Raw genomic sequence first — 16,007 nt, forward strand, 5'->3', positions numbered from 1 at the left:
GGGCTTCATGCATGCTAGGCAAGCAGTCTACCACTGAGCCACCTTCCCAGCCCAGGCATGGCTTCTGAACCCTTTCTTCCCCATGGATTTCTAGGTAGTTGGCTGAAAACCATAAACCCTCTTTGGAGTCATTTTTAATTTTTTTTAAAGTGATGGACACCAGTGGATTCTACCTATAATTCTTGCTATTCAGGAGGCTGAGATCTGAGGATTGCAGTTCAAAGCTAGTCTTGGCAGGAAAGTCTGTGAGACTCTTTTTTTTTTCTCTCAGTTGTGGGGCCTGAACTCTGGGCCTGGGTGCTATCCCCTCAGCTCTTCAGCTCAAGGCTAGCGCTCTACCACTTGAGCCACAGCACTACTTCCAGCTTTTTCTGCTTATGTGATGCTGAGGAATTGAACCTAAGGCCTTGTGTATGCAAGGCAAGCACTCTACCACTGAGTCACCTTCCCAGTCCCGTCTGTGAGACTCTTATCTCCAATAAACTATCAAAAAGATGCTGGAAGTGGAGCTGTGGCTCAAGTGGTAGAGTGCTAACCTTGAACACAAAAGCTCAAGGATAGTGTTCAGACCTTGAGTTCAAGCCCTCCACACACAATGCTTTAGGAGTCAGGTGCTAGTGCCTCCTACTGTAATCCTGTAATCCTACTATTCAGGAGGCTGAAAGCTGAGAGTCATGGTTCGAAGCTAGCTCGGGCAAGGAAGTTCATAAGACTCTTATCTTCAATTAACTACCAAAAAGTTGGAAGTAGAGGAAGTGGTTCAAGTGGTAGAGTGCTAGCCTTGAATGAAAAAGCAAAGGGATAACACTCAGGCTCTAAATTCAAGCCTCAGTACTATCACATACATAAAAATGGATTAGGGTGAAACTCAAACACATGCAATTGAAACAATGTAATTACAATGAATAGGTCAAAGAAAAATGGTGATAGTAATATAATATCAGATATGTTACACATATGCTACAGTAACAAATATGCATCTTTATTAATAATTAACTAAAAAAGGTTTAGGGTTGGGTATGTGGGCTGGCAGTAGTAGAGTGATTGTCTAGCATGGGTGAGGCCCTGAGTTTGATTTCCTAATATTTAATTTTGTGTGTGTGTGTGGTGGTACTGGAGCTGGGACTTGGCTTTACTTGCTCATTTAGCTTTTTTCACTCAAAGTGGGTGTTCCACCACTTGAACCAGCCCTCTACTTCCAGATTTTTGCTGGTTAATTGGAGATAAGAACCTCATAGACTTTTTTTTTCCTGATCTGGTTTTATTTAGTTCTGAAATCTTAGTTTCCTGAGTAGCTAGGATTACAGGAGAAAGCCATCAGCATCCTCTTGATCTCTATAGCTATATCTGTATGTATGTATGTATATATATATATATATATATATATATATATATAGAGAGAGAGAGAGAGAGAGAGAGAGAGAGAGAGTAGTGACTCTTATAGGACTTTCAGAACCACCATGCCTTAAATTCTACCTACATGTATAGAAATATTTGTGATTTCCATCAGTGATAGAATCACAGAGACTTCTACTTACTGCCTACATTCATCAAAGAAAATGCTCAACAGCTCAGAAATGAGTGGACATAAAGATAGAACTTCTGTCCATTCCAGGGTCTCAGATCCTCAAATTTTATCCTCATGCCCTTTGGGGAGGAGTCCAAAAATAGTGCTTCAAGGCAGAGGGTTTTTGATTCTTCTATTCTTCCCATCAAAATGGAAAGATAAAAGAGTTAAATGACTAGATTGTGTTAGGAGAAAGAGAGAGAGGGAGAGGGAGAGAGAGAAAGGGAGAGGGAGGGGAAGAGGGAGGGAGAGAGGTTCCCAGACTGGTGAGTTTCATAGCTTCAATGTGAGTCTACATTGACAGGGAGCAAATGTAGGGAGGGAAATACTGCAGTTGTGGCCAAACAGAAAATACATCAGGTCGAAACCCCAGCCACAACACCACCCCAGAGCAAGTCCCGGTCTCCTTTGTGTCTCTTGTCACCAGGAACACCAAGATATTGTCCCTGCTAGACAGGGAACCCATCCTCAAGCTTACATACAAAGAGACAAGATAAACACACAAGTTAGTCACACAAAAATTAAATGCCAATGGAAAAAAGGTGGCCAAAAGAATCTAGAACATGCCACATATCTGGTTAAGTGCACAGTGAGCAACCCACAGCCACTCAGAGGTGGAAATCTCTTTCCGCTGAGGTTTGTGGTGGAGATAAAAAAGCAGAAATGAAAGCCAGGCACCGGTAGCTCACGCCTGTAATCCTAGCTACTCAGCAGGCTGAGATCTGAGGATCACAGTTCAAAGCCAGCCTGGGCAAGAAACTCCAAGAGACTCTTATCTTCAATAAACCACTAGAAAACCGGAAGTGGCGCTGTGGCTCAAGCAGTAGAGCACTTGTCTTGAGCTGAAGAGCACAGGGACAGCGCTCAAGCCCAAAGTTCAAGCCCCACGAGATCAACCAAAAAAAAAAAAAGCAGAAATGAGGCTGGATATCAGTGGCTCACACCTGTAATCCTAGCTACTCAGGAGGTTGAGACCTGAAAAATGATCACAGTTCAAAGGCAGCTTGGGCAGAAAAGTCTGTAAGACTATTTCCAATGAACCAGCAAAAAAAAGCCAGAAGTGAGCTGTGGCTCATGTGGTAGAGCACCAGCCTTGAGCAAAAAAGAGCCAAGGGACAGTGCCCAGGCCTGAAGTTCAAGCCCCAGTACTGGCACAATGACAAAACATAACAAAACAGGCCAGTGGCTCATGCCCAGATACTCAGGAGGCTAAGATCTGAGGATTGTGGTTCAAAGCTGGCTGGGGCAGAAAAGTCCCCTTGAGCACCATGAGGCTCAGGGACAGCACCCAGGCCCTGAGTTCAAGCCCCACAACTGACCCCCCCCCCCAGCATACATATTGAGTTAGATGGTTACCTTACTCAGGTCTCAGCCACTGTAAAATGGATGTGAAGATGCTTGTAGGCATATGCTACACTGGTTCAGGATATACCACGAGACTGCTGGAGGACTTACTTGGCCTTTAGGGTGGTAGGTGTGGAAACGAATGAGTAAGTGAATGAATGCATGGATGAAATGGAGCCCCAGTTTTAGGATCAGCTGTGTCAGCCTGTGTGTGGTGATGGGCAGGCTGTCCTGAGAGTGGAAAGCCACAGCAGCTCACAGGAAGCCAGACCCAGGGTCTTGATTTTCCCCGGGCCCTGGAGGCCTAGAGCCTTAATCAGATCTCAGGAGCCAGGTGACCGGGTGGGGGCGATCTTTTATTCAGAGAAAGGAGTATCTAGGCCTGCCCCGGCTGGAGTGGGGATGAGAGCCTGAGGTGCGGTCGTGGGGCCTGAACTCTGGGTCTGGGCGCGGTCTCTCAGCTCTTCAGATCAAGGCTGGCACTCTACCACTTGAGCCACAGCGCCATTTCCAGCTTTTTCTGCTTTTGTAGTGCTGAGGAATCGAACCCAGCGCCTCATGCATGTAAGGCAAGCACTCTACCACTGAGCCACCTTCCCAACCCCGGTGGTACCTCTTGATTCTGGGGTCCCTCGGCCCATCCAGGTCGCCATCGATGGGAATCTGGGGTAGGGGGAAATTGGGACAAAGGAGCCTGATTACCAGAAGAAGCGGGGACCCCGCAGCGACGGGGGAGAAGTAGTCAGGGCCGAAGCTGCGGGCTCCTTTAAGAGGCCGGGCTGGCTCTGCCGCGGTCCCCGAGAAAGCGTCCCTGGTGCAGCTCTGCGGTACACGTCTTTCAGGGCAGACTCTGGGCACCGCACACTGGGGAGGCGTGGTACAGCTGGGCAGCTGGGCGGAGCCAGAGCTGCAGCAGCCGGTCCAGGCCAATGAGAGAACGATGGTGCCCGGCATGGGTGGAGCCTCAGGGTGTAGGCGTGGCCTGACGCTGCAGGCCCGGGGGGCGGAGCCTCCGTTTCGGGGAACCGCCGCAGAGGGTGGAGGAGTAGGCGCGGCCACGACAGGGGCGGGGCCCGCCGCAGAGTGGGCGTGGTCCTCGGGGAGTCGTCCGCGCGCGGCTGCCGCGGCCGCTCCACAGCGTCTCTGACAGCCGGGGCGGTGGGACCCGAGATCCTCGCCGGCCTCGCGCAGCCTCCGCCGCGTCCCCGGGGCCCGTCGCGTCTCAGCCCGCGCCTCGGCGCCCACATCCGGCCGCAGCCCGGCCCGCCGTCGCTGCGGAGGCCGCATCTGGCGCGCATCTGGCATCGCCTGGCCGGCCGCGCTGGAGCCCGCGCCCGCCTTGGCCCGGCCGCGCCGGGAGCCCTGCCCGGAGCTGGAGCCGCACCTGGAGCCGCGGGCCCGAGGCCCTGAGCCACGCAGCCGGCGCATGGTGAACTCGCTGCTGTTCGGGGAGATGGCCTTGGCCTTCGGCTGCCCGCCGGGCGGCGGCGGCGGCGGGGGCTGCCCGGGAGGCGGCGGCGGCGGCGGCGGCGGCGGCGGGGCCGGGCCCGGGCCGTCGCCGGTCACCGCGGCGCTGCGGGACGACCTGGGCTCCAACATCCACCTCCTGAAGGGGCTCAACGTGCGCTTCCGCTGCTTCCTGGCCAAGGTGCACGAGCTGGAGCGGCGCAACCGGCTGCTGGAGAAGCAGCTGGAGCAGCAGCAGAGCGAGCGCGAGCGGCGGCTGCGCTACAAGACCTTCTCCCGGGAGCAGGCCGTGCAGACCGGGCCCGAGCTGCTGCGGCCGCCCGGCGGCGGCGGCGCGGCGCTGGGCGCCAACGCCAACACCGTGGCCCTGGGCGGCCTGCCCCCCGGCGGCGGCTCGCACCCGCAGCACTACGGCCGCCTGCCCGGGACCATCTGGAGCTACACGCAGGTGCGGCGCACGGGCGGCGGCGGCGTGGAGACGGTGCAGGGCCCCGGCGTGTCGTGGGTGCACCCCGACGGCGTGGGCGTGCAGATCGACACCATCACCCCCGAGATCCGCGCGCTCTACAACGTGCTGGCCAAGGTGAAGCGGGAGCGCGACGAGTACAAACGGAGGTGAGTGCCCCCCCCCCCCGCGATCGCGGGGAACGGTATCCGGGTCCCCGGCAGCCGCGGAATGCGTGCCGGCGGCGGGGCGGGGTGGGCAGCTGGGCCTGGCAGCTGGGAGCTGCGGGCCGACCTCCCTCCCTACACGCGCGCGCGCGAGGAAGACTCAGTTATCTGGATCCAAGAATGGGGGCGGGCTCTGACGACAGCCCGGGTACCGCCGTGCCGTCACCCGGTCAGACACAGTGTTTCCTATGGACGTAATTCCAGCGACGTCGTGTGTGATCTCAGTTTTTGTGTGTGTCTGTGCCGGTACTGGGACTTGAACTCAGGGCCTGGGCACTGTGCCTGGCGCCGTATCTACGCTTGAGCCACAGCTCTACTGTTTGGTGGTTAATGGGAGATGCGAGTCTCACAGACTTCTCTGCCCAGACCGCCTTTGAACCATGATCCTCAGACCTCAGCCTCCTGAGTGTCTAGGATTACAGGTGTGGGCCAAAGATAACCCGACTTGTGATCTCATTTCATTCTTGTGATAATGCAGTGAAAGACGGTCTCAGCCCCATTTTGCAGATGAGGAAACTGAGGCGCTAAGATGCGAAGAGGCTTGCTCTCAGTAGTTTGGCTAATGCATGGCAAAGGCAGGATTTGAACCTGTGACTTTACCCCCCAAAGATGTAGGAGATAGGTTTTCCTCCCTTCATGAATGAGAGGAAAACTGATAACCCACCTACTTCCCTTTTATTCCTTGAATTAAATTTATCCTGTGTGTGAAGACGATGGCTCTGTCCCTGCTTCCCTCCCTTCCACCCTCATTGGGCCAGGGCTGGCTGTGTGGCTCCAGTTCTGTAAGGTCTAGCTCCCTGGGCTGCAGGAGCAGACTCCATCAGACTGGCCACAGGCCTCATCTCCTCCATACTCCTCCCGTCTAATGGTTGACTGACTCCCATAAACTCAGTGGTAAGATGAAGATAACCTTGAGCTGGAAGAATGGCTATCGGATGCATCCAGATCAATGGCCCTGGCTGGAGCAGGAGGGAGCTGGCAGACTGCATGCTAGCCTGGCTAGTGTGTTCTTCTCTAGCCCAGATTCCCTGGCTGGGAAACGATATTGCTTCCTACCACCTTCGGCCTGGCCTGGCTGATGCTGCCAGCTCAGCTTTCTGATGAGAGAAGAGTGTGTCTGGCCTGGCTAGGGGAGAGGCTGTCTGGACCTGGGTTGTGGTCTCAGGTGTCAGAGCTCTGAATTGAGCTCCACTGTTCTTCCCATCCCCTGCACAGCACCACTGAGTACTGGGCTTGAGTCTTCTTTCACACTGAACGGGCCAGTGTGTACAGGGGAGAATTTAAATGCCGAGGAGATTGGCAAACCATTGGAGAGCATGTTTCCTCATCAGAGAAACAGGGATAGTAAACTCCAGCCGAAGTGCTTCCTTCATTCCAAGGTGTAAATAAAGTGGTCAAGTTCATAGACACCTTGTCAAGCTAGCAGGGTGCAGACGTGTCTCCAAGTCCCCCGACTCCCATGCAGGCCTCGGTCCCGTGGATAGAGCAGGAGACACTTGCTTAAAATGGTGAGACTCAGGGAGGGGTGGGCCAGGCCCTCCTGTCTGCTCCTCTTGATGGTGTAGTCATGCCACAAGCTTGTGTTTGTTTGTTTAGTTGTGTGGGTGCTTTTGGGACCTGGCTTCCAAGGTGATAGGAAGGATTAGGCCCAGGTTTAGAAGGAGATGGGCTGGCATTGAGCAATGGACCTTGGAGGTTGCACCCAGGGTGTGGGGTGTGATGTCAGTGCTGGCCTGGAATGAGGTGGTGCTGTGGAGACAGACAGGTGGGGTGCTGAGACAGGTGGGGTGCAGGCGTCTCTCTTCCCGCATTTCTGCAATAGCGTGCACACCTTCCTTTCCTCCATTGTTTTGTGAGGTAGAATGATTGTCTTCTTCTGAAGTTGATTTAAGGCTCAGGTTGGGTTTTTCCTTTCCCTGGGCTTTGTATTCCTCTGTACCTCTGCAAGGTGGTTGGGCTCTGTGTTCCTTTCCCTGTGATGCTTTACAGGTTCCTTAGATACTTGATAAAAATGATTCTTTAAAAAATGTCATGGCTATGGGAGGCTGAAATCTGAAGATCATGATTTGAAGCCAGCTCAGGCAGGAAAGTCTGTGAGACTCTTATCTCCAGTTAACCAGCAAAAAGCCAGAAGTGGTATGGCTCAAATAGTCAAATACCAGCCTTAAGCAAAAAAGCCACTTAAGAGCAGGAGGCCTTGAGTTCAAGCCTCAGTTTACGTGCACGAGAGCGCGCGCACACACGTACGTTAATATATTAAGATAGCTTTAATTATGTTCTCACTCATTTTTCTTAATGCTATTTCACTACCATGCTAATTTTTCAGTATTTGGCTTCAAGTTAAAGCATCTCTCTCCTCTTCTGTTTGAAGAGGATTACCATATTACTAAGCAAGCAGCTTGAAACAATTCCTGTACCTGGCCACTTGCATTTGGAACCACAGCTTTGCACTGAGCAGGACATCCTTGTCATTCCCTAAACTGTGCCCTGGAAGCTGGGCCCAAGTCCCTCCGTGTGTGTGTGTGTGTGTGTGTGTGTGTGTGTGTGTGTGTGTGTGTGTGTGTGTGTGCGCGCGCGTGCGCACGCATGTTCGCGCGTGTGTGCCTGCATGCACATTTGAACTCAGGGCCTCAGTGCTGTCTCTTCGCTTTTTCACTCACAGCTGGCATCTTACCTCTTGGAGCCATAGCTACACTTCCATCTTTTTGGAGGTTAATTAGAGATGAAATTCTCTCAGGTTTGTCCCCCCAGGCTAGCTTTGAACCTCCTCAGACCTCAGCCTCTTTATTGGCTAAGATTACAGCAGAGAGCCTCTGGTACTTGGCTTTATCTTCTTAATCCTCCCACAGAGCAGACTAGAGGGGGTTGGAGTGATAAAAGTTCATTCCAGCACCCACCCAACCACCACACAATCTTTTTTATGCTATGTAGACAAAAGTGGAGATGGATTTAAACTGCATGTGGAATTGTCATCCCCAGTCTCTAGGCTCAGTGTTAATGCATCAAAATAGTCTCATCAATCATATTGATCAGATTTAGAATAGGCCACTGTTAAGTATTTGAATCTGCAATATGAATTTATACACGTAACATTTTGTTTTTATTGGTTGGTAGATAGAGCTTCTCATAAGCATTTTCTTTCAGAGGAGGATGGACATACAGTCAACTTTTTTAAAAAGTTAAAAAATCCCTAGGCTGCATAAATTCCAGTGGTCTTCCCAGACTTGAAATTCAGTGAGAAATAATCATAGTAAATAATTCACTACCTAGAAGTACATAAGCTCAGAAAAGGCAGTGAACTAGAGAGGCCTAATATAGGCAGGTTATGGCTATCTCCCTCCCTCCTTCCCCCTCCCCCCCTTCTGAGTTTGGGCTGGGACTGTAGCTCAGTGGCAGAGCACTTACCTAGCACACATGAGTCCTGGTTCAATTTCCAGCATTGTTCTGCCCCAACCCAAGTAACTGGTGATTTGTTCTATATTTCTATTGATTTGCCTTTCCTGGATGTTGTATATAAATGGAATCACAATATGAATAGTCTTTTGTGTCTGGCTTGGATAATGTTTGGTGGCTCATCTATGTTACTGTGTGTATGAGATGTTCCCTTTCATTGCTGAATAAGATTCTACTGGATGGATGGATCATACTTTATTTATCCACTCACCTATGAAACCACTGGATTGAAAACTTAGACCATGTAGACCATGTACCACTGCACATCATCTAGTTGCCATCCACCAGTAGCCCATGAACTGTGCCTTGCAAACGCCAGCCCTAACTAGAGCTCTTGATTTCAGTGCTCTAGCCCTGGCCCTGCTCACTATTCTTTGACTTCCTTCTCGGCTCAACCAGCTCTTTACCACGTGGGAGATGTGGTCACTGAAACTATAAGGAGGACAAGGTTGTCAAGTGTTGATTTGGAAACCAAAACAAACACTTTGCTTTGTCACCACCCATTGCCACTAACTATTCCATCTGAGTTTGCAAGCCAGGGGCTTTTCCCTGGGAAATCACTGCTGAAGTTAGCCTCTATAAACAGATGGAAAGTTCTCTGAGTTGCCTTCCAGGGCTCTGTCCTTATATATTGTGTCACATTATATATTGTGCTTCCTTCTCTGGGCCTCTGGGCCTCCACTTTTATATCAAGGGGGCTCCTTTGGGTGCTCCCTTTAGCTTGCTCAGTGGTTCGGGCCTGTGGCTCACAACTGATCTATTTATCTCCTGAGATGCCATGTTCTGGGCATATCCTTGTCTTTCTCCTGCCTCTCTGCCTTGTGTAATGGGTCCATGCTTGGGACACGGGCAGTGCTGTTGCCTAGGCCATCCATCCCCAGGCTAAGCTGTTTCAATGGTTTCTTCTGTCTTCATTGGCTGGCAGAGGAAGCAGGACAGCTTTGAGCTTGTCAAGAAACAGGTCCATCTAGCCTGGCAGTGGGGGAAGTTGTCACAGTTTGGTGGGAGATATTGGTCCTGGTCCACAACCCCTGTACCCTGCTTTGTTTCCAGGCCCAATGGGCTTTGGAGTTGGTTGGCTTTGTTCCCCTTGTGAGGCTCCTGACTGGGCTGTCCTTGTTGCTCAGGGTACTGCCAGGGTCCTTTGGGAGGCTAGAACACTTACAGGATCATTTGGCCTGGTAGTTTTCAAGTGGGTCCTTCAGAGCCCTCAAACTCATAAGCAAGATGCCTTGGGACAATCCTGGGGACAGTGGGAAGCTGAATACTTGAGATTTGCATTTCCATCCGACTTCCCAGTGATGGTCTGAGGAAGATTCACTTTGAAAACAGGATTCTGTTTTCGACAAAGGACTTGTACGTCTCATTGTTGCAATGGGTCCAGTGAGGGGGGGGAGGAGGTTGGGTGGGGGAGAGGGGGGGAGGATGGGATGGGAAGGGGAAACAAAGGGGGAGGCTATAATGCTTGATAAGAAATGTACTCACTATCTTGCCCATGTAATTGTAACCCCTCTGTACAGTATTTTCACAATAAAAAAAAAAGAAAACAGGATTCTGCTGTTAAAGGGAAAGAAAGAAAGAAACAAAGAAAGAGAAAGAGAGAGAGAGAGAGAGAGAGAGAGAGAGAGAGAGAGAGAATTTGCTGACTCAGCTGTGTGTTTTCATTATAAAGATGGGGAAACAGGCCCAGAGCAGGCTTATGCACCCAGCACAGCTGGAAGCCCTTTACCTGCCTTTCAGAGCTTTTCTTATTGCCCCACACAATGCCTATACCATCTGTATCCACTGAGGCCTTAAATAGACCTTCCTCCTTTGCCTCTGTTTTAAGTATATATATATATTTTAAAAGCCCCTTTCTGGGATGTGAGGGACTTTTGTCACAGCTATTTCTGACTGTGAGCCGGAAAGGGCTGGGCTGACAGCTAGAATGGAGGTGTCCCAAAAGGGGTGGTGAGTGGGTAAGCTGGAGCCCCAGGAGGCCCTCTAGCAGGTGGGCGCTGGCCTTCGAGTGCCCCATGGCCTAAAGACTACCCCAGAAAGCTGTCAAAAGGCTTTCCCCTCTCTGTGACTTCCATCAACACTTTTGTTCTTCCTAAAACTCTTACTGATGAGTTTTTGTTTTTTATTTTTGTTTTTGTTTTGTTTTATTCTGAGGCAGCTTGGGAAGGTGGAAAAGGTTCAGATTCTGGCCCTGCTACTTTCTGTGTGACTGTGGACAAATTGCTTAACTTCCCTGAGCAGCCTGAGCTATGATTTCCTCTTGTGTACAGAAGGAAGGATACTGATGTGGCTCCCTGGGCTGAGAAGGAATAAATAGCCCCTGTATTAAGGTCCCCCTGGCTTGATAGGCTCCCCAGATGTCCACCCCTCTTCCCTCCACAAATCTTTTCCTTTAATTTACGAGGACTTCCGGGCACAGCCCTGGCTGCCCAACAAATCCATTTCAGGACACATCACCGCTCTCGGTCCTAGGGAAGGCACCAGAGATGGTGCTGGGGCAGAGGGAGGCAGGGCTGCCTCTTTTCCTGAATCTCTGAAGGGCTTTGGTCCACTCTAGCAGTGATTTGTGCCTCCGGAAATCTTGCCTTCTCTCAGCCCTTTGTCCTAACCTCCTTTAGAAGGAACACACCAGCCCCCACCACCCAGGTCCTTGGTTCACTGGAAGACTGGGTTACTGAGTTTCATGGCTGGAGACAAATTTAGGGAGGATACTTAGAGCCTCAAGCTAGGGGCGGAGGTGGGGGGAGAAGGGGGACAGGAGGAGGGCAGAGAGTGTGGTCCTAGAAAAGCAAAGGAAGGAGGGAGACAGCTGACTCGGAAGATTCCTTCTTAGAGGAATGTGAGGCGAGGCTTTCTCTGTGGCCCAGCAGATGCACAGCCCTCCCCCAGCATGTGCACTCACACATGCGTGCTCACTCACACACACACACACACACACACTTATACATATAGACACATACATACCCAGGCTCTCTCGAACCCTCCCATCCATGTCATGTTGCTATTTGAAGGACGCAGAAGGATAGATCTTTGCTGCTGTGGGATGCACTGCCTTCCAGAAGAATTGATTTTAGCCCCGCCACAGATCCGGGGATCCTGGAGCCTTGCACTTCGCATTTGCTTTCTTGATTTTGATTGTACTAGGGAGATGAGTCTGGGCTGGCGTTCCATAGGTGTTCTGTGTCATGGATGGCTGAGGCCTGGGGCAGGCCTCAGGTTTCCCTGAGCCCTGCTCTTTTCTGACTTTACTTCATAAGTGTCTTGAAAACCCACTTGCTCCCACATTAAAACAACAACAACAACAACCCTCCTCAACCCATTGAGTCAGAATTGCCTGGGGTATGTTTGCTCCCCTCCACTATCAGCTCTGTGGGAGCGGCCCCCTTCTTTCTTCTGGTGCTCCAAGAGTCCAGCCCGACCATCCAGAGTCCACATTGCTGGGTAAATATTTGTGTTATGAGGGAGGGCTACAGGTCTGGCTACTTCATGCTACCGGCACCCAGAGGCAAAGGGGTCAGATGATACAGACTGAGCATCTAGGGATCTGGCCCTGCTTAGAGAGAGGAAGGTCTGCACTTGGAATCAGAAGACTCAGGCATCTGTCCCCACACATTAATTGGGTGAAATATGAATCAACACCCCAATCCCTGGTGTGGGAGGTGCAGGCCCAGTTCAGGAGTGAAAAGCTGAGAGAGCTTGGGCTGGGCTAGGCTTCTCCCAGACTCAGTCTCAGTGAAATAGGGATGCTGAGCACAGGGAGAGGAGTCACTGGGCTCATATGGTGCAGTAGGTAATAATACATGTGGGTAAGGATCACGTGAAAGACTTTGTAGGGCTGCGTGTGTGTGTGTGTGTGTGTGTGTGTGTGTGTGTGTGTGTGTGTGTGTGTGTGTGTGTGTGTGTGTGTGTGTGTGTGTGTGTGTGTGTGTGTGTGTGTGTGTGTGCTGAGCCAGCTCTGGGTGCTGGTTGGATCTGGAGCAGGAGGTCCACTTCTTTTGCCATGGCAACTTCTGGACCAGCCTGGGAACTTCAGGGGCTGATATGAGTGGGTCTGTGTCTCTGTTTGGCCTCTACCCATTCCATGCACTGATACCTACTTCCTGGGCAGGATGGGCTTCTCATCCTGTCACTGGTGCAAGAACAGGGCAGTGGTCACTCATCTAGTGGTAAGCCTGGCCACAGGGTCCACTGAAGCCCTGTGGAATTCCATCCTTGACATGCCTGTGGGGAGCCAGAGCTTTGTTCTTTCTGCCCCCCTGGGAATGGGCACAATGGGGAGGTGGCCTTGCCCAGCACCTCCGAAGACTTGTGTGGTCTCTGTGAGTGGGACCGGAGTAGTCTGGATTGGATGAGGGCCATTTAATCCCTCCCACCTCAGTTTGCCACTCTCCTCAGGTGAGAGGGGGCCCAGGAGTGGGGTCTCCTGGCACCTGTCATAACGTTGCCGCGGTGGGTGGCAGAAGAGGGGGTGGCGCTGCGTCAGGAGATTTCCTGCTGTCACTTTATGGTAATTATTTCTTGACAAGCAAATGAATCACGGGCAACAGCAGGCAGATGAGGCCCCTGAGCCACCCTACAGGCCTGTGCAAACTCCTACTTTTAGAGAGGATCATAATTAATGGGGGACCTTGGGTGGCGAGGAGCTCAAGATGAAGGTGGCACCCTGTATGGGGCGGGAAATACACGGGACTTTCTGTGTGTTCTCGTGCCAGCCCTGCAGCAATGCAGGCTGGGAGTCATGCTCAGAGAAGAAACTTGGCCCCAGGTATGCAGCAAGCCACGCTGGCTGTGAGTTCCAGACTCTAAATTAATGCCTCTTTTTTTCCCTCCCAGCCCAAGTTTCCCTAGGGCAGTGGCTAGAACTACTCATCCACTGGTCCACGCAGGAGAGGACACTATTCTTGGGCAGGCTGGCAGCTGGCCTCTGCCTGGGCCTGGGGACTGCCTGACTCTTGCTTTCAGTCAGTGTTGTGACCTTTGCCAGAACACAGGGAACTTGTCACAGTCATTTTGTGCTTCTTTCTGGGGAAGTTGAGCCTTCTGGGTATGAGGTCTGACCGTAAGTTCTGAGCTCACAATTGAGCACCCATCATGCCCCAGGCCCTGTACCGGCTACCAGGGGAAGCAGACACCAGCCCAGGCCCTCGGAGCTGAGTCTCTGACACAGGGAAGTGGGTTATGCCATGTGGCAGTATCATGTGACAATGCCACGTGACAGGTGCCTGCTCAGACATGCCTGTGCATAGCAGGAGCCCAATAAACCTTTATTAGTTAATTTCTCAAGCATTTACATAGCATTTATCCCTTGCCAAGTCCATTCAAAGCAGTTTACAAAGCAGTTTATATACACTGACTTCATGGAACCGCCCTGTGATTGGGTAGTATCGTTAATCTATTCTACTGCACTTTGTGTGTGTGTGTGTGTGTGTGTGTGTGTGTGTGTGTGTGTGCGTGCGTGCGTGCGTGCGTGCGCGCATCTGTGTGCGCATGTGTGCATGCCAGTGCCAGTCCTGGGGCTTAAACTCGGGACCTGGGTGCTGTCCCTGAGCTTTTTTGCTCAAGGTTAGCACTCTATCACTTGAGCCACAGTTGCATTTCTGGCTTTTTTGGTGGTTAGTTGGAAATAAGAGTCTTTGGGACTTTGCTACCCAGGCTGGCTTCAAACCATGCTTTTAGATCTTAGCCTCCTGAGTAGGTAGGATTACAGGCATGAGCCACTTAGTGCCTAGCTTTGTTGCATTAAACTTTTTTTTTTATTAAGTAGTTATACAAAGATATTGCAATTTAGAAATCAGGTTATGAGTACAATGCTTCTTGATCAATATTGCTCCTTCCATTATTCTCCCCTATTTTTCCCTTCCCATCCCTATCTCAGGTTTGATTTTTACATAATATACATTGAATATATGACTGCATTTCCTCACCCTTCCTTCCTCCCAAAACATGCTTCTACTTCTTGATGTTTATATGTTCATATGATTTATTATTTTATTTGGTGCTGGTACTAGGGTTTGAACTCAGGGCCTCATGTTCTTGCTTGGCTTTTTCATTTCTGGCTGGTGCTCTACCATATGAGCCACATCTCCACTTTCTCCTTCTTACTGATGGATTGGAGATAAGAGTTTCCCAGATTTGTCTGCCCAGGCTGGCTTCAAACCATGATCTTTAGATCTCAGCTTCCTGAATAGCTAGGATTACAGGTGTGAGCCGCTAGTGCCTGGCTCCTAGTGGATTTTAGAGATGCTGAAATTAAGCCAGGCAGACACTGAGGAAACTGGGCTGGAAACACAGCCTACAAACGGCTGGTAGAGATTTGCAGCTGTGTCCTCGTGTTCAGCAGCTCCTGGATCTCTGAGCCTTCTTGTGAGTCGCCTGGGCTCCTGTGGCCCTTTGAAGACCATCTTAGAGGTACCTGGAATGTGCTTTGCAAACTGGCGAGCATGGGGTCATCAGAAGCCCCAGACCCCACTTACATGGCTGTTTCCTCTCTCAACTTTTAATACAACTGCTCCAAGCTCCAAGCTTCACAGAATGCTTTGTTCATAAGGGAGGGGCCGTTTCTTCTCCTGGACCCTGAGGGCAGCTGGCATGGGTTGTTGGACAGAAAGCTTCTAAGTGCGGCAGCCTGGAGCAAAGCATGTGTGCAGACTTCAGATGCGGGGGGGGAGGGGGGGGAGAGGCAGCTGCAGGCAGTTTCCACTGCTTATGGACTGAGACCTGAGCCTCCTCCGTGTCATGAATCTGAGCAGCGGAGATTGGGGTGTGTGTGGGGGGGTGTAGAGGGTGCATCATATTGAATTGCATGAGGAGCAATGAGATGGTGGTGTCCAGGTCCCAGCAGCTGCTCTGGAGAGGGCTGGGGTTTCTGGAGGGAGAGCAGGGTGGGCATGGAATGGCGTTGGAGGGCTTGGACCATGTGGCTGTGCTGGGCAGGGCTGTCTCTGAGCAGGATGGGGCTGGGGGGCGGGGTGGGAGGAGGGGCAGATGTCTACTCAGCTTTCTCACTGTGTGTCTGTCTGTGACTTTGGGCCGTGCAGGTTTGTGCAGCCCCTGCCCATCTGCTTCTGGATGAGAAGCCCCCTGCACTGGACATGTTGCCGTCTGCCCTCTTTAATTGGCCATTTTTATTACTCGGGTTATTTAAGGCAGTTCTTGGCTTGCTGCCTTCTGTTGGCCTTCTGGGGGAAGGGAAGAGCTGCCGGTCTAAGTGGACCTTGTGAAATTCCCTGGCAGACCGGCTTCTCTCTGGGCAGAGTCAGTGCATCATCCCAGGGCCTGTTGGGAACCCTTGTCTGCTCTGGCCCACTGCAGGCGTGGGTAGAAGGCAGGGATGAGGGATGGAGGAGGAGTAGCTTGTTGCAAAGTCAGGACCAGATAGTCCTGGATCTCTGGGTGGGATCCTGGTGAGACTTTGAGGCGTCGCACATGCCAGGATTCCAGAAAACACCAAAAGCAGTATGTGGCTAGTCCAGGAAGGCTTCCCAGAAGGTGTGCCACTGGGTTG

The 16,007-nt window shown here is 51.5% G+C and overlaps 1 protein-coding gene across 2 annotated transcripts in view; it reads left to right on the plus strand.

Annotated features, from left to right (window-relative positions):
* Positions 1-4,082: 4,082 nt before the first annotated feature.
* Positions 4,083-16,007, plus strand: part of Iffo2 (intermediate filament family orphan 2) — a 48,328-nt gene continuing 36,403 nt past the window's right edge. For both annotated transcript variants that reach the window (XM_070037816.1, XM_070037817.1), the window contains exon 1: positions 4,083-4,993. In XM_070037816.1, coding sequence (XP_069893917.1) covers positions 4,338-4,993 — 656 coding nt within the window. In that variant the 5' untranslated portion in view covers positions 4,083-4,337. The remainder of the gene's footprint in view (positions 4,994-16,007) is intronic.

This window comes from Dipodomys merriami, unplaced genomic scaffold (genome assembly GCF_024711535.1).
Source record: "Dipodomys merriami isolate MVZ:Mamm:240054 unplaced genomic scaffold, mDipMer1.0.p SCAF_28, whole genome shotgun sequence".
Taxonomy (NCBI): Eukaryota; Metazoa; Chordata; class Mammalia; order Rodentia; family Heteromyidae; genus Dipodomys; species Dipodomys merriami.